Source organism: Vanellus vanellus, assembly GCF_965231255.1.
Source record: "Vanellus vanellus genome assembly, chromosome: 6".
Lineage (NCBI taxonomy): Eukaryota > Metazoa > Chordata > Aves > Charadriiformes > Charadriidae > Vanellus > Vanellus vanellus.
The window spans coordinates 27,612,441-27,630,515 of record NC_138911.1 but is presented as its reverse complement, the minus strand read 5'-3'; the positions used below and the strand labels follow the sequence as shown (position 1 = coordinate 27,630,515).

Sequence of the window (18,075 nt, the reverse complement as noted above, 5' to 3'; positions counted from 1 at the left end):
AATCCTCTGTTCACTTTTACCTGCGTGGGGTCCCTGGAAGGTGGGCATCCATGACAGGTCACTGGGTGTGGTGTGACCGTGAGCTTCCTTTCAAAAAGTGATACAAGATGCTTGTCTTATCCTCAAAGTTAATCATAGTTGAGAGTATAAGCAACAACTTATTACTAAAACAAAAACAAACCCAACTCTTTGTCATACTCTATAATTCAATTAAATTCTGAGATTTTAATTCCATTATCTTATTTATGTATGCTAATGAAGTACAGAAACGGCAAACATTTGTCATACATTAATATTCTATATCCAGCATTTGCCCTATGTTATGTTTCCATGCTGATTTTGATACTGATATCCCACGCACTGAGCATCTAAGATAGGTGCTTTCCATCTGGGACCTGGCCACTCCCAAAACTGATAGCAAGGCGAGGGCACTACGTAGCATGGCTGCTGCAATCCTTTCCTCCAAGGCTGGAATGGCTTAGGGAATAATGGGGTACTCGGGTAAACGAGGTCATTCCAATAGTGATATTTTTGTTCATTTTCCTGGTGCAGGGCAGTTTAGTAATGGTCATGGGATAGAAAGAGGTCAGATAGCATGGTATTTACTCTTTCTCTTTTATCTCTTTAGGAGTATATATTTTTTTCTTCTTTTTAGTGGAATATAGTCTTGTTTTCATATGCATGCCAAATTCTAGTTGCTGTAATGGCACTCTTTACATCAGTAGTCAGACTAAAGTAGCCAAAAATATTCATGCTTTGGAAAAAGATCCTGGCGACAAGGAGGCAGAATACCTAATGGTATTACAAATACTGTGAAGTTGATGGTCTTAGTCACAATATAGCTTTACCAGACCTGGTGACAAGACAGCTTTATTCTGTGGTAGAGAACCACATCCCATAACAAAGGCAGAGCCTCAACATAATTGTATATCAGACAAAAGGCATCATAAAAATAAACCTAATATCCTGCCCACACATAATTATACTCCTCTGACTTTGCTGCATACTGTGGTTCAAAGAGTGTGAGATAGTAAATACATATAAGAATATTTTTTCAAATTACTCTTTCTCTGTCTTGGTCAGTGTACCATACAGACAGACACTGAGCTGTGGCACCCCAGGCCAGCGGCATTTCTTCTGTGCATGATTTGTGTACTGTCTGCTATTCTTGTCCTTAGTGAATAATAATTACAAAAATGTGATTCTTTAGAGAGAAAGCAAACTTGGTGTCAGTAATTGATAAAATTACTCTATTTGGCATACTGTATTTAGCATTGGTGTGGCTTCACCTTGAGTACTGTGTGCAGTTCTGGGCTCTACAATTTAAGAAGGATGTGTAAAGGTCCTCAAACGCATCCAGAGGAGAGCAACAAAGCTAGTGGAAGGGCTGGAAGGAATGTCCTATGAGGAGCGGCTATGGACTTTGGGCTTGTCTGGTTTGGAGAAAAGGAGGCTGAGGGGTGACCTCATTGCTCTCTACAGCTTCCTGAGGAGAGGAAGTGGAGATGGAAGAGCTCATCTCTTCTCCCTGGTATCCAGTGATAGGACGCGTGGGAATGGTTCAAAGCTGTGCATGGGGTGGTTTAGACTGGACATTAGGAAGCATTTCTTTACTGAGAGGGTGGTCAAACCCTGGAACAGGCTTCCTAGAGAGGTGGTTGATGCCCCAAGCCTGTCATTTTAAGAGGCATTCGGACAATGCCCTTAACAAAATGCTTTAACTTTTGGTCAGGCAGGTGGACTAGATGATCGTTGTAGGTCCCTTCCAACTGAAATGTTCCATTCCGTTCCATTCCATTCCAAAAAATGCTAACCATCATAGCTCCAAGAGGGAAATGCATAGGTTACTGTGTGCGTGCTCTGCACGGGGATGCTACTGCTGGGAGATGAATGGAGCGGGGACAGAAGGCGCACATCTTTGCTGTAGATAACTTGGATACCAGTGTCAGAGTTTTCTTTGAGATTAATACATAGAACATAGAAAGCCATACAAGTCTGTCAGTCTACTTTAAGAAGGCTGGTATCCGGGCCCCTTTTTTCATTTACAAATTTTGAAACTTACCTCTTTTAAAGCATATGGAAACCAAAAGGTATTAAGTTTTATGTATGTTGGTGTTTTGTTGGTGATTCCTGATGAACTCCATAGATTCTGTCTCCAATGATGACTATGTGAGACCTATAGATGAAACTGTTGATCACTGTCAAGAAGAATCTTTTTTTATAGTAGTTTCCCATCCTGGAAATCAAGCCTTCGAGGTTTCAGAGGGAAGAAGGGAAGTGCTACATTAAATTACTCCTCTTGCTATTTTTTGCTAATGTGTACAATTCTAACAAGAATGTTGTATATTACAGAAGTGCCTGATAAGACTTTAAGATTTGCTAATTGGGTTGACATGTATGTTCAAAACCAAACTGTGTTGTCTGTCAGTGGTTATGATTTTTTTTGTATGTTTTTCTGATGCTTATTCTTAGGATGGCAGCAACTAATACAGTGTTGTTACAGTTCAGGAGAAAAGCATAGAGTCTAGCTCTTTGTTCTTTTTCTTAGTAGTTTTTCTATGCATTTCCTAATATGTGAGAAAATGCATAGGTAATATAGTAATAGTGCAAAAAAAACCCAACAAACCAACACACAAACCCTAAAGCCCCACAATTCAAGGAGTGGCTATGCACAGATATTTTAGGACTTGTCTCTCATAGTTGGCTGTGTGGATGACCAGACCTTAACTACTCAGCATAGTTAGTGGTAGGCCTGAAGCATGGGACTCTACTGCTCTGGAGAGAAGGTTGCCCACGCGAGATGGCAGCAGACAGCAGCCTCCTCTGCAGGTGACGGGGACGCACTGGTACTGCCAGCTGTGTTTGTAGGGCTCTTCCTTCCCCTTTCGTGTCTGCTTCGGCACGTAAGGCCTGGCAGGCTCTGAGCTCATCTTGCCGTTGAGTTTTTTATCTGCCTTTAAAGCGCATTTTTTTCTGTTGAGTTCCAACACCAGGTGCATCTTCCTGTGGCAAGTTGTGTTTTGAAATAGCGCCTTTTTTTTGTTGTTGCTTGATGTATTTTGGGGCCCTTATTGTGCAGCTTAAGTCCTGCACCATAAAAAAGCAGCAACAATAAACTTCCAAAGGACACCTCACAGACTCTGACTGCGTGTTTTTGCGCCAGGCCATGAGTGCGGCGTGAGCCCCAAAACCGCCTCCCGCATTGGCAGGGCCGATGGGGGCTACTCATGCTGAGGGCCGGCGGGGCGTCGTAAGGACGGCGGGGGGAGGCTGCAGCGGCCACCCCGGGCCCTCCGCGGCCTCTCCCCTGCCCCTCAGCAGCGAACGGTCGGCAGGGAGCCGGGCGCGCCGTCATGGCCTGCGCCGGCGGAGCCCGCGGGCTCGGTGCCGCTCCCCAGGGGCGGGCGGCGGGGGAGCCCTTCCCGCCGGGCCGCGGCGAGAGCCGCTGCCCCCCCGCTTCCCGCCCCGGTTATGAAACCGCGGGGGAGGGGCCGGCTGCCGCCCGCCGTCCTCGGCCGCGCCGGGGGAGCGGAGGCCGCCGGAGCGCAGGTGAGAGCGGGGCGGCCCTTCCCGCCCAGGCCGCGGGGGAGCCGGGCCGGGGCCGGGCCTGGGGCCTGGCGGGCCGCGGCCCTGAGGGGCGGCCCCGCGGGGCCGGGTGAGGCCCGGAGTCGCGGGGTGGGCGCTATTTGGGGAAGCTTGCGCCGTGCCTGCCGAGCTATATTTAACACATCCGTGACAGCCATTCACGAATTATAAATAAGTTTAGCGCTAGCGCGGGATCAGCCTGTACCAGGCTCTTGTGGGGGGATCTGCGGCGGCGGACGGCGTGCGAGGCACGACCCGCGAGGCACGGCCCGCCAGCAGGGAGGAAGGCTTTGGCAGGCCCGTGCCTGTCCTCGGGGTCCGGGTGGCGTTTTGGGGGTCGTAACACGAGGCACGGGTCAGAAGAACAGTTCAGGCGTGGTTGCCAGTCAGTGTAGGAGCCCAATCTAAATACCAGGTGGTGGTTGTGAGGAAAAGTGGCTGTTGAATAGGAAGTGCCTTCTGAGCATATTTGGTGAAAGACCAGTCGGCCCTGGCCATCGTCGTAAAAGCTCTGACCTTTTCCTTAGCTGAATCTAAAGAGCTCAGTGTGAGCTGCTAGAGAAACAGTTAGGGCATTATGTGGTTTCACAAATGTACTTTATGCAGATCTGTGGGTTTTAAGCTTAAAAGTTTGGTAGAAGCACATCTGTCAAAACATATTCTAGTGCTTTAGGATACGTTGATTTTCATATGTGAACAAAGAATAGTTTATTGAACCTATTCCCCTCTTCAGCCGAGCACAACAAAAAGCTACTGTCATGCTGATGAAAGAGGGTACAGGTATAATCACTATTTTCAAGACCACTGGGATATGTTTCATTCCAGTTTTCCTCTCTGTCTTCTAGTTAAGTGTACGACAGTCTTACCTTCCATGCTTTGTTTGCTTTTAGTGGTCAGACAGAATGGCTCCAGTGAACCAGCCAAAGGACAAGAAGCATGAAAGGGCACATGAGCACTGGCCGGAAGAGGCAAAATCAGCTGTGAAGAGGAAACCGGACTACGAGGAACTAGGGAATGAGCCACAAGCAAAGAGGTTGTTTGTGAGAAAAACATCCAAACCCCCAGAGAAAATCGGTAACATTTCCTCAGATTCTTACCATTTCTCCCAACCAGATTTACCGTAAATGGCAGGCATCGACTAGTTGAAGAGGGAGAATGCCAAGAATCGTGTTCAGACATGAGTGTTCAGATGGGGTTATGTATTGAAGTGATACATGGACATGTATTGGGGTAGTACATCCTGCAGTTATCTGTCTAGTGTGTGTGTGCATGCATGTGTGTTTCATTTTTGAGACTCTGTACCCCTTGGTGGAAGCCTGCTCACTGAAGATGCTGTCACAGGTCATTTGAGGGTGGTTAAGGTTTGTGGAATTCCTGAATTACCAGATGTCTGCTTTATTGTAGGACAGCCCAATCTTGGTAATGCCTTGTTTTTTCTGTCATGGTATTCTTAATGCAGTTTCGTAGTCATAAGGTGGGTATCCTCCAGCATGCAATCTAAACTGGCATTTCCAGTTGATTCTTTGCATATTCTAACTTTTGCTATAGTAAGTAGGAATACTTTTTACCTCTATGTTCAGATTAGATGGGACAGAATTTCCACTAGTAACTTTTCATGTGCTTTTTTCTTTCCTTTAGTATGTAACTTAAAAAAACCCAAACTCTTAAAGATTTTTGATACAATGAGGAGAGGTGATTAAGTTCTAAGATACTGGAAATGTTAATGCTTTGCATTATCAAGAAGTTTATGTAGGTTTCAGCTACAGTAAGGACTATTTTCATAGGATCATGGAATCATTTAGGTTGGAAAAGACCCTGAAGATCATCGAATCCAACTGTTAACCTAACACTACCAAGTCCACCACCAAACCATGTTGCTGAGCACCACATCTGCATGTCTTAAATACCTCCAGGAATGGTGACTCAACCACTTCCCTGGGCAGCTTGCTCCAATGCTTGAGAACAATGCTTCACCTTTTGGTGAAGAAATTTTTCTTAATATCCAATCTCAACTTCCCCTGGCACAACTTGAGGCCATTTCCTCTCATCCTATCTGCTTGCTACTTGGGAGAAGAGACCAACACCCACCTTGTTACAACCTCCTTTCAGGTCATTGTAGAGAGTGATAAGGTCTCCCTTCAGCCTCCTTTTCTCAGATAAAACCTTTAATTCCATCTTTTTTTTTAGGAGATCATTAGAGTTACTGCTTTGTGTGGAAATACTACATTTTTTTCTGTACAATTTTGGCTTTAAGGATCCAGAAATTACTGAAGTGTGTTTAAATAGTCAGAGATACAGGAGTTCTACTATTTTGGACATTTCCATTGTCTGGTGTATAACTCCAAACTTAGAAGATTGGCAGTGTGAACAGTGGCTGTGGAGGCAAAATACTCTGTTTGAAAGGAGTTTTGTGTATAACTGTGGATAGTTAAAGTATCTTCTGTAGTTAATTTAGTTACATGATTTTCATTGTAACTTCGTGGCCTGATTTTCAGATTTGGTAAGCATCTGCAGTTCTGGTAAGATTCAGAGGGAATTGGATGTAGCTAGTACTTTGGAAAAATGAGGCAAATAATATTTTTCCCTTAAAACTTTTTTAAAAAGATTAAGACTTTTGTATTTGAGCTTTCCCATTCTGTGTTCCAGTTTTGATTTTTATGTGTTTTGGAAAAAAAAAATTCTCCTGAGCCATATGGGACAGGTTCAATTTCTTGCAATTGAAACAACTTTTTAAAGGGTTTCTTCCAGCAGATTCTAAAGAGGCTGTTTCTAAAAAGTTTGTTTCTTAATAAATTATCCTTCATAATAAAGCAGAATTTGGAAAAAAATACCTCCATTTCCATCACCTCTGAAGAAGGAACTGTGGATGCTAATTCTTCTGTGAAAAAAAGGAATTAGAGTATAAATACTTTATATTTCAACAGGTGTGACAAGTGTTGGCACTATGTTGGCATGTGAACAACGAAGTTCAGTTTCACACCTGTGCATTTCTCAGCTCCAGTGTTGCATTAAAGAAAGATTTCGTTTGGGTTCAGATCATATGGAATGATCCCTATGTTTTCAGTCTTCTGTTGTTTGGGTTTTTTTAATAAATATCCTTAAGGGAAAATAGCATTTTTGTTTCTTAAGAAATGCATTTGATGTCTGGATTCCCTGTGGTGTTGCAGACCATCGCCATGGGGATGATTAGATCACAGACATGGGACTGTTTTTTATGTAAAGGTCCCTGAAGATAAAAACTTGGAACATGAACAAAATGTAGAAGCATGCCGTACTCTCAGCAAAAATCACTCCAAACAGAAAGGTTTTCAGGCGATGAGGCGTCAGCAAGTCTATTATCAAAACCAAAACTCACACTGCTGTAGGCAGACCGTACGGGCTACAGCACAAGCAGATCGAAAATTCTGATTCACAAGCAGGCATTTCAGGAACTGTGTGGGAACTCATGTTGCTAAGCTTGGGGAATTTTCAGGTGTTAACATTTCTGCTGGTCACACGTCTGACTTTCCCTTTGCTGTGCCCAGGGGCTTACCACCTCCCGTGGCGTATTTCCAAGTTGCTGGGGCTTTGTATAGCTTTGTTCTATTTTGGGTATGAACCATTCAAATTGTATACTGTCCAAGAGATGCACCACCTGTGGCATTGCTGTAGGCCTCTCCTGTTTTCTTTTTGATAAATCTTTGGCAAGGAGAAGGAAGGTTTAACAGGAGGAAGCAAACACAAAGCTCTGTCAGGCTGTGGGAAGCCATGAACTCCATAATTGCAGAGGCTGCTGGACCTCAGATATGTAAGAATCATTTAGAGACTTTTATCTTGTGGCTGAAGCTTTTCATGGTTGTAGCAGCAAATACAGACGTCTTCCTGTGTTGTTTAGTGAGTTAACATGACATGTGTTGGCTCTCAGTAAGTTACTCTTTTCCTCTCTGGCAGGTTGGAATGGAGGTGGGTCCATGGTGAGAAACAACAGAGTCCTTTTCCATCAGCTGGAGCGACAGTGCAGCATTGTTCATTATGTCTACCAGAACATGCTGGGAGGCTCCATTCGGGCACAGCTCAGGCGGGTGAGGAGTTTCTCCTTCATGACCTGTTGGACATCTCAGCTCCATACATAAAAACATCTTCAACACAAGCAGGGAAACTTTAAAGGCGTCTGAAGTTTCTCACGTACACAGTTTGGGGCTCAAAGTCTGGCGCACCCTTATGTTTCTTAATCCTGTAAAATGCAAGAGCTGAGATGGCTTTCCCTTTCAGTTGACCCAGCCCTGTCACTTTACATTTTATCCTCTGTTAATTCTGTGCTTCCTTGAATCATATTTAAACTTAGCCACTCTACCAGTGGAGTTACTGCACAGTGCTACTTTTGCATGCTGATCTGACTGTCTTGTCATACTATTTTGGTATCCACTCTACTTTGCTAATTATGTCAGGTTTAGTGTTGATTTTTGCTCTTCACAGACATACTCCATCAAGTCGATAATGTTTTACTGTTTTTCAGAGCCATACTCCTCTTTACATTTGAAAATTAACTTTTTCTATAACATCCATAGGTGGGAAGCACCTGGGCTAGCTTTATCTTCCAGGTGATTTATCTATTTTAAATATCCAAATGATAAAGAAATCACCAAGCTCATTCAAGCAATACCTATTCCTCAGCTGAATAAACAATACAAACATGTCGCGGTTTCTCATTCCCTTTTTCAAGTGTTCTGTTCGCTCCTATACTGTGTAGTTGAGCTGCAGGCAGTCTGGATGGAAGACCATAATATTGTATCTCTGGATGATGTCTAACATTTTGGGATGCTCAGTAAAGACATAGATAGTCATAAGTGCCTTGTACTGGTGTGAAGGCATGTTCTTCTGCCTTGTTTATATTCCTACTGTTTTAGCTCAGCCCATGAGGCTTAGCTCCCTGGACCTCATTTAAAGTGTAATATCTCTCAGTTCTCTGTTGCTTTCCAAGTGCTGTGCCTGGTGTGGATTTTTGTGTGGTCACAGACTTTCCCTTTGGGGACAGCATGTTCTCTTCATTCTACAGAGAGGCTTAGAATTTTGCTTGAATGTACTAACACTGATGGCAATTAAAAATTGTTAGCGCTCCTCATTCAGAGAATCTTGGGGATCCCTGCAAGAGTCATAATTCTCTTTATCTTTTTAACAGTGTCTGCAGCTGCCCTTTCTGCGTTCCCTTGCCTCATACCGCCTCTTTCGAACAGCAAGTCCCTTTGACAGGAGAGTGACGTGCCTGGAATGGCATCCAACACACCCCAGTACCGTAGCTGTTGGTTCTAAAGGTGGAGACATCATCCTTTGGGACTATGAAGTACTTACTAAAACGTGCTTCATAAAAGGGGTAAGGCTTTGGGTGCATGGAATGGGTGGGAGGGAAAACTGGAGTGCCACCAAATACTCCAGATCAAAACTGAGGTCTGTTGTGAGAAGGGTCTTGGGTTGCAGAGTAGCCAGCTGTGGGGCAGGACTGAGATGCAACAGCATGTCTGTTCCCAAGTCCCAGACTGTTCTAGTGCTGGGGAGAACTGAGATATGTTGATGAAGTTCATAGCGCAGCAGTACTTGGTGTGTGCTCAGTGGAAAAATAATGAAGCAACTGGCAAAACAGTTATCTTAAAAGGGTCCCAGAAACAAGTAGGGAGAGAGGGTCTGTCTGTTTTATGTCTTGATCTTTCTCTGTTCACCTTTTATTCTGTCAGATGACAAAACAAAGATCTTTGAGTGGGGAGAAGCAAAGTCCCTTTATCTAAAGTGAGAAACTAAGGTAGAATGAACGGTTTATATAGCTGGCATGCCCCCTCGTTGCTGTATTCAGCCATTCCCATTCTGACAGGGGCTCAAAGACACCGCAACTTTTATCCCCTTTCTAAATTAACACAGGTATACTCTGGGAGGGGGTCTATCCTCCAGAAATTTCAGAGTCATTTTTCTTTTTTTGTAAATAGTGTGGTGCCAGCCAGCCAGGGAATACATTGCCTGGGGACCGAAGGATTTTCCATTTTGTCCTCCAGGAGAGCAGCTGTCTAGACAGCCATGATGTGGGAAGATAGGGTCGTCTTTGCCTCCTTGGAGCACTGTGGTGTGTTTCACTGTTGCTGTTAAGGACATAGCAGTGAATGCAGACTTACAGAACATACTTTTCTCCTTCCCCATCACTCAGTGGATTTTTCTTTTGTTCATCCCCTTCCTTGTAGATGGGAGCTGGAGGGGCCATCACAGGAATGAAGTTTAACCCTTTTAACCCTAGTCAGCTGTACACTTCGTCAGTTGCCGGCACTACCACCCTGCAGGATTTTAATGGCAATACTGTCCGGGTCTTCACCAGCACCGAGGACTGGGAGTAAGAAATATATAGCAATGCTTTGGGCCTCTGTGTCCTGCTGGCAGGAGTGCTAGAGAGCGAGAGCGAGAGCGAGCGAGCGAGATGTTTGTCTCTAATATGTGGTAGCCTCTTCTCCACATACATGTCCTTTATCCTCTGGATTTCAGGGATCTTCTCTCTTCCAGGGAGGCTCACTCTCCTTTTTTATTTTTCCCTGAAATGGGGTGGTGGGTAGGAGAGAGCTTTTCTTCGTGAAGGGGAGGGACTCTTTGATGCTGCTTAATTCCTGTTATGCACTGGGAGAGCGTGGGGGTGCCAGTGGGTTTCTTCAGCTGTTTGTTCTTAAACCTCCTATAGCTCTGTGCCCTGGGGACCTTCGAACCTCTTCACCTGTTAGCAGTGCTGCTCATTGACAGATGGTTTATACAGGACAATTTATAGTCCCCTCAGTGCTTCTACACAAACACCACTGAATTCAAGTGGTGCATGTCATAAGGATCACTCCAATTCATCCCACCTAACTTTTGGTGCTTATCTAAAATACTGGAAAGTGGAAAGAGGAGATGAACCGCTAGAGGCAACTTTTTCTGCCTATGCTTAGAATGATCTCTCAGACTGTTGCTTTTCTGTGGACTCATGAGGAAGCCTGAGCTCTTCAATTAGTTCCTTCAATTTAGTGCTTAAAGGTAAGTGAGGGAATCTGGGTTAGCCTCCTCCTTACTTTTCCCCACCTGATTCCTTCCAGTGGCAGCTTTCATGGTTGGTTTCCAAATTGGCTGTTCCAGCTGCAACCTTGTAATAGGGCAGAAGGTGAACCCAAGTAGAGCTGGGATCACTGTCCAGGTGAGCAAGGAGGGTTAGTCTGGGTCCTGGGACACATGGATCTCGTATCCCAGTGGGATGCCTTTCAGCAGTGATGCCGGATTTGAAAGGGCATGCCATCCTCCTTCTACTGGCAGGCTCTATGGGTGGGCCTTTTTTGATCTTCATTGGCTTCTTGAAGTCTAGTATTTACAGTGAGACTTTATTAAGTAGTTTCTTTGTGAGCAGCAGATGTAGTGCACTTGAGTATCAAAGAATTTGGGGACTCCTGGCTAGCATCCTTCTTTTCTGTCTTTGTGTAGGGTTTCCACATTTCCTCAGTAGACAGTTTGAGGTAGAATAACATAATGTAACATAACATAACATAACATAACAACAATATAACAACACAACATAAGATTCCTGTGGCATGGGGTTAACAGTAGGATTTCTCCTTGCACCGTTCTCATCCTGCCTGCTAGTACCTTGAGAAAGACCAGATACAGCAGCAAAAGCAGCCTTAGGGAAATGGTGAATGAAGTCTCTGTAAGAAAAGCTTGGTGCAGGGCTGTCATGAGATTTTATGTCATTTCTGCATGGAATGGTGCTGGTTTTGCTTGTGATATCCTAAGCCTGGTTTGAGCCAGGGGGTAAACTGCACATTAGTCCTACCCCCATAGCAGAAGAGGCAATGCTGCTAATGAGGTTTGCAGCCAAAAGTGGTGGGGTTGAACTTAAAGGCTCAGAATGTATATGCTTAAATTGGAAACAGATTAGAAAAAAAGAGTTCTTGTGTACATGCCCTGTCAGAAGGCAGTGTGTTGTACTAGGGAAACTGGCAATGTGTTCCAGAAGATGTGTTGTATTAAGATTTTGTCTTCTGCTCTAACCTTGGTGCCTCTTGGCTTTGTGTGTATTCCAGAAAGGGCCAGGAGATTCTCTTGGAGACATCAAGTTCAGTCCTTATGAGGCAGTGAAGCTTTATGTGGCATCAGGGGATGGCACCCTAAGTCTGCAGGACCTTGAGGGCAGAGCGGTGCAGGTGATCTCCCGTGCCCCGGACTGTGGCCATGAACACCATAATGTTTGGTGAGAAGGGAGCGCTGCAAGGTTGATTCTCTATTCCTTGGGGTTAATGCTGTGCTGCTTCTTGTGCTAACATCTTCGTCTTTGCCAGTGTTAGGAGACTCTTGGTATGAATTGGTCCTGTGAGGAAGCTTGGAGACAGGGCTCCTGGTCCTGACCTTAGCACTGCAGGGTGGGTGACAAGCTAGGCAGCAATAGGGGACTTACGCTTTTACAGTAGCTGAGTGTGGTGCCTGCATCTTCTGGTGTTGCTTTTTGGTGACACCATTTCCTATCTGGCAGATAGTGACAGCTTTTCACTTCATAAAGTGAGAGGTGGGAAGAGCAGGATAACTTCCCCCTCTCCGTTGTCATCAGTTTGTCTGTAGCAGCTCAGCATTCCTGCAAAATCTGAGTTTTAGGTTATTGAGTTTACCCTGCTGCCCTTCTGGAGGCTTCAGGCTCAGCATGCTAATTTCCATCACCTTGAATTCTAGAATAATTTATCTTTGCGTGTGAAGCTTTCCCAACAAGTTCCCAAAGGACCCCAGCTTTATTCTCACTGCCTTTCCCCTCCCAGCAGAGCTGACATTAAGACGTATGTCTTTATCAGATATATCTGTATTGAGTTTTGTTTCCTGGGGTATGAAGTTGAGACAGTTTGATGCGTAACTTTTCAGTCCAAAGCTTTTGTCTTTTCTTTACTGCTGCTTCAGTGTTTTGTGGAAAACGTAATTTTAAAGCTGTTTCTGTACATTTGTCAATGTCACAAGGATGTTCTGATCTTTCCCAAGGTGTGTCCATGTGCAGGCACCAAGTGGCTTTTCAGCCTCTGTTATGTTCCACTGTCCCAATGTGTCACACTCCATCTAATGAGCACTTCACAAATGACTAGAAAGTTATTTCATATTCAGTCACCAACAGAAAGCATTGCTGATAACCCATCCCCCTTCCTGATACTCAGGCCCACGCCATCAGGCAGGAGATTGCAGTTACAATCTGTTGCAGTCTTCCTTGTCAGGGGCAAGATGTGAACCAGAGCACTGCTGCCGTCACTTGCCTGTGAGAGGCAGCACTGATTTTCTGTCTTTCCCTCTAGTTGCTGGTACTGCAGTGTTGATGTTTCTGCAAGCTGCCGTGCAGTGGTGACAGGTGATAATGTGGGCAACGTGGTCCTGCTCAGCACTTCTGGTGAAGAGGTTTGTATGGCTCCATGCAGCGTCTCCTCTACGGGAATCTTCATGGCTCATGTGCTTTCTTACACTACAGGGACCCTGAAAAGAGGAACAAGTACCTTGCAGCTCAGGAGATGAGTCCACCCCTTGTCTAGGTGGTGAGAAGTCTTCCACTTCTGCCATTCATTAGACATTTTCACATTGTTGAGTGTAATGGTAAGAATTCCCAAACAGGGACTGTGTTGTGTGCTAACCCTTCCTTAACAGTATTTGCTACTGGCCAGAGTAATTATAGGGTAACATGAAGATGTGAGCACCCAACAGCCTTCACACTTCCAGAAACTTAGTGCACTGATGGGAGTCATTTAGGAGATAATGCTTTAATGTGTACCCTTCCATGACCTTGGAGTTAGGTACACAGCAGAATTCAGCGAATGCTGGGATAGAAATTGCACTACTGCCATTAGACACGAGAGGGCACGCAGAGGCAGGCTGTGCCTTCGAGTCTGAAGCGGTACAGAAATGTATTAAGAGAATAATTGGAGCAGGCCCTGCTTTCAAGAGCCTGCTGTACCATTACACCGGAATTACCATTTCTCCTGCCTGTAAGGGGAACATCTGTAAGAGTTTGCCACCCAGTGAGCTGTGGCAGCTGTGCCAGAGGCAGCTGTGTAAATTAGTGGGCAGAGTCAGGAGGGCTCCAGGTGATTTGTGCTTATTCAAGGTTAGTTGCTTCCTTTCTTTTTTTTTTTCTCCTGAAAGAATGTGACAGTCTTTTCTGCACTTGGGAGATACCCATTATTGTAGGGAGGATGGCCCCGTTTCACCCTTTCGATTAGAAATAATCTTCCAGCTTCAGATACAAATTTATTCATGGACAGTTTATATCCATTTGTTCTTGTTAATTGAAATATTTCTCCTAGCCTCATGCTTCTTTGCTGATGTATTTCTAGAAACCTCCTCTCACCTTTTTTACTACGATAAACCAAGCAAGCTCTTTTGGTCTTCTCCCACAAAGCAGGCCCTTCCTTCTTACTGTTATCTTGGCAGCACATTTTCTGTACCTGTTCCAGTTTGGTTTAATCTTTCTGCAGGTGGAAGACTGGTATTGCATAAAGTATTTCAGATGTGATCTTGCACTAATACTTCCCTCCATGAACCAGGGATTGTGTTTTCCTTTTTCATAGCTGTAATAAATTGGTGGATCAGAGTTCTAGAATTAAATAATTAGTTCCCAAGGTCATTCTTCTCCTTGTTTCCAGTGGATAAACTCTTGGTGTATTTTAGAAGTTTTGCTACTCTGTAAATGTGTGACCTCTTTACTCTGCACTAGTAGATTATTATTCCATTTCTTTACTCCAGGCCTTGATTATTTTTTTTCTGTGTGATTTTCTGTTTCCTCTGCTGCAGATTTGGAAGATGAAATTGCACAAAAAGAAAGTGACTCATGTGGAGTTTAACTCCCGATGTGAGTGGCTGTTGGCTACAGCATCTGTAGATCAGACAGTCAAAATCTGGGACCTCAGAAACATCAAAAACAAAATGAATTTTCTTCATGTGCTTCCTCATGACAAACCTGTCAATGCAGGTGAGTTGGATAAGGATTTAATTGCATGAATGTCTGCAGAGAGTCCACTCAGCTCAGCTTTTATTGTGGCAATGTTAGCTTTTGATAAGATTTGAAGTTGCGCAGTAGTTTGTTAAAGCAAGGAAGGCAGTGGGAATGTGTGGCCAGAGACAGGTAGGTTGATAAGGCAGCTGCAGGACAGTCTTAGACGTGCCATACAAACTGGCACTGTGCCTTTAGAGGTGAGTGTGGAAGCATCAGCAGTGGCTGAGATTAGAAACCTGAATTTATTGGCGCAGTTCCTTTGACAAAAGCAGAGAATGGGACTCAGACCTCTGTTTCTTGGGTGCAGTTTTACCAGTTCATGGAAGTCCAAACTGCTGGTGTCTGCCTCCAGCTTTCCCACTAATTTTCCATTTGAAGGAGCAAGTTCCTTTCTTTGCAATGTCTCTTTGATTCTAAAATCAGAATAATGATTCTTGCTATGTAACCCAGCATTGTAGATTTCAGCTTACTGCTTGTAAGAGCTTTGATTTTGTTTGAGACAGCTAAAGTCTTGTCTGTTGGGATACATGGCTGTATTCCACTCCCTATTACAGTAATAGCAATGTGTTTCCAGTCAGAGAAATGTGACTTTTATGTTTCTTGTCAGTTACAGCATTGTCATCTTTTATTTGCCTTATTGTCCCCCTCTCCTAGCTTACTTCAGCCCAACAGATGGCGCCAAGCTCCTGAGCACAGACCAGCGCAGTGAAATCCGTGTTTACTCATCTTCAGACTGGACCAAGCCACAGCATCTGATCCCACATCCACATCGGCAGTTTCAGCACCTCACACCTATTAAGGTGAGTTAAGCCAGTGCAGTCTGAGAGGAGTACCCCGCTTGGTGCTAGCAGCCGGCTCTAAATCAGAAATGGTCTCATTTCTGGTCAGGGTGCTACATTGGTGGGTGTTTTGAGGATACCCATATTCCTCAGGCTGTGAGTGGGATGTACAAACTGTTGCTCACACTTCCGGTTGCCTGGTGTGTGTCAGTATGAGCTCTGTCCCTTTCTCTTAACTCCCCATCACTCTGCTCTACGACTAGGCAACATGGCATCCTCGCTATGACCTCATTGTAGCAGGTCGCTACCCAGACCCTAAGTTCCCAGGGTACACAGTGAATGAGCTACGAACTGTTGATGTATTCGATGGAAACACCGGAGAGATGGTTTGTCAACTCCATGATCCAAATGCTTCTGGTATTATCTCGGTGAGTTGAGCACTGCAGCTAAAAGGACCGCTGTGTATTGAACCACAGCCAAGAGATATGGGTTAGGGACTAGAACAATAGGGGTATCCTCTTTACTTGTGACAGACTTATGCTCTCGTGGGGGTATGGCTGCTTGCTAAAGCTGCTGACTCGAGCAGGGTTAGTCCATGGTCACCTGTGGGTTTTCTGTGACACTCTTGAGGGGACATTGGGTTTTCCAGATGGTTTGATGCTGTTATGTAAGCCGTGGTGCTCTTATGACTCTGTTACATAAGCAGTGATGCTCTTACAGACTCTCATTGTGTTTCCATTTTCAGCTCAATAAATTTAACCCTATGGGAGACACGCTGGCTTCTGGTATGGGTAAGTAAAGAGAACCTGGGGCATTAAGCATGGGTGGGTTCCAGTCCCAGAAAAGGGCAGGCTTGTTTCTTGAGACTAAAGCAAGTTGTGAGTGAGGGTTTTTTCAAATCCGACTTGCTAGTAGTCCTCTATAATTTCCTACATCTGTAAAAGAGATCAAGATTTTCTTTTCAGTCTTCCACCTCTACAGTTAGAAAACAGGTTGCTAGTCGTCATCTGTGAAACATTCCTGAGAGCATGAAGTCCGGAGGAGTGAGAAGCCTCCATGCAGCAGGGAGCCGCTGCCATCTGCCGGCCATGGAACAGCAGCAGAAAACAATGGGAGGGGAGAAGCCTTTTCCTGCTAGGCTGTGCCCTCTTTCTTCATTTAATTTATCCAATTTCCTAGGCTGCAGAGGCAAGATTACTAATTTATTTTTGCAGACTGTATGGGATTAAGGCAGCTGCCTATAGATTTAAGTCTTAGACCTGTGACAGATGAGATTAGGAATTACTTGATTATGTTTCTTAATTAGATCAAATTTCTATGGCTGTGTGGAGATAGCATCTGCAAATAAATATCTTTGCATCCTCTGTACCTTGGAAATGTCTTAGAACAGACAAAGCATTTTGAATTTCTGGCATTTTAGTGACATAGCTTAAGGTATTATATTTGGTGTAGAGTTTCTGATGCACAGTGTTTAATTTTCCCTCTCAGGCTTTAATATTCTGATCTGGAGCCGGGAGGAGATGGTGGCCAAGAAGCAAGAACATCTTTTGAAAGCCATGACAGAACAGGGGATTGGAAGCTGGAGTTTGTCCAGACGTGGAGGGCAGAGGCAGGCAAACCCCGGGACAAGCAAACTCAAAGCTAACTTACTGCCTTGGGAGCTGGAGGAGATGAGGACAAAAAGCAATGATTCTAAATCACAGGGAAGGAAGCGAAAAGGGAAGGATCTATAGAACTGATTTAGTATTTTGATCCTTTCTGGATCACAGGGTACAAATTCAGTGTTGGCAATGGGCAGTATAAACTGTGCAGGGCATTAGGCTTCTACTTTGTCCTTCCTCCTGGATCTGATCTTGCTTCCCTGATTCCCTTTGCTTCCCCTTCTAGAAAGTTGTGTCAGTACCCAGTTCCTCCTCCAAGTGGAGTTGCCACCCATTTTTGGAGGCACTAGGAAAACTTCAAAGACGTTCTCGGATCCTGCTGAATTTACTGCTTCCAGCCTGCCATATCTGCTTGCTTGTCATCACTTGTCAGAGGTTACCATCTCCTGTAGTCTGCTGTGGAGCAGCTGATGGCAGGGTCTCCAGCCTCTTGTCAAACTGAGCTGAGAAACCCTTTGCTAACAAAGCTAATGTCCTGAAAAGGTAGACGCTGTTCACAGGGGTGAGGCGATGGGTAGCTTGGGTAGCCTAGGGAACACCAACCTCTCCCGTATGTGAGCTTCTTGGAAAATGTGCATCTGTCAAGACCTCAGGCTTAGCCTCTTCTGTGCTTGCAGCTACTTAACTAGATCACAAAGAACACGATACTGCCAGAGCTCTTTACCTGCCTCAGGAGATGCAAGGGCAGTATGCAACTGGGAATTACTGATGCTGTAGTTACTGTTTTCAGAGGTTCAGTGGCTTTTTCATGCCACTGACTAAGTAATTTTTTTCACCCATGCCTATGTGCTTCAGGATGTTGGATAGAAGTGTTGTAAAGCAGAAATGAGGAATTTCTTCCAAATACCCATGCTCAGAGCCAAATCTCAAGACTGCTGTTAAACTGAAAAGTTTTGCTTTTTCTAGTTTGTTTACAAGGCTGTCTGGGGCCTCGCTGCTGTCCCAGAGGTTGATGGATGGGACAGGCTCCAGGCCCACTCAGATTCTCTATGTTCACTTTTATAGTTTCGCAGTATTGATATTAATAAAGTTTTGTACTAAACTGAAATTCTTCTTTGATACAGAG

General features: G+C 44.6%; 1 protein-coding gene across 2 annotated transcripts; it reads left to right on the top strand.

Moving 5' to 3' along the window:
- The first annotated feature begins 4,478 nt into the window (after positions 1–4,478).
- DDB2 (damage specific DNA binding protein 2) lies at positions 4,479–18,015 on the top strand. 2 transcript variants are annotated; one of them, XM_082485259.1, is made up of 10 exons: positions 4,479–4,659; positions 7,516–7,646; positions 8,744–8,935; positions 11,640–11,806; positions 12,882–12,981; positions 14,368–14,545; positions 15,224–15,369; positions 15,612–15,776; positions 16,094–16,139; positions 16,837–18,015. In XM_082485259.1, the coding sequence occupies exons 1-10, from the start codon at positions 4,488–4,490 to the stop codon at positions 17,079–17,081; spliced, it is 1,542 nt and encodes a 513-aa protein (XP_082341385.1). In that variant the 5' UTR covers positions 4,479–4,487; the 3' UTR covers positions 17,082–18,015. The 2 variants fall into 2 exon arrangements, with proteins under 2 accessions (XP_082341385.1, XP_082341386.1); XM_082485260.1 differs by lacking the exon at positions 11,640–11,806 and adding an exon at positions 9,789–9,934 and having other exon boundaries at positions 4,480–4,659.
- The last annotated feature ends 60 nt before the right edge of the window (positions 18,016–18,075 follow it).

Excerpts from the sequence above, each read along its gene's own strand:
- DDB2 (XM_082485259.1), top strand. The coding sequence starts at position 4,488 with ATGGCTCCAGTGAACCAGCCAAAGGACAAGAAGCATGAAAGGGCACAT. Across the intron at positions 8,936-11,639 it reads AAACGTGCTTCATAAAAGGG|AAAGGGCCAGGAGATTCTCT; the intron begins GTAAGGCTTTGG and ends TGTGTATTCCAG. Across the intron at positions 15,777-16,093 it reads ATGCTTCTGGTATTATCTCG|CTCAATAAATTTAACCCTAT; the intron begins GTGAGTTGAGCA and ends TTCCATTTTCAG.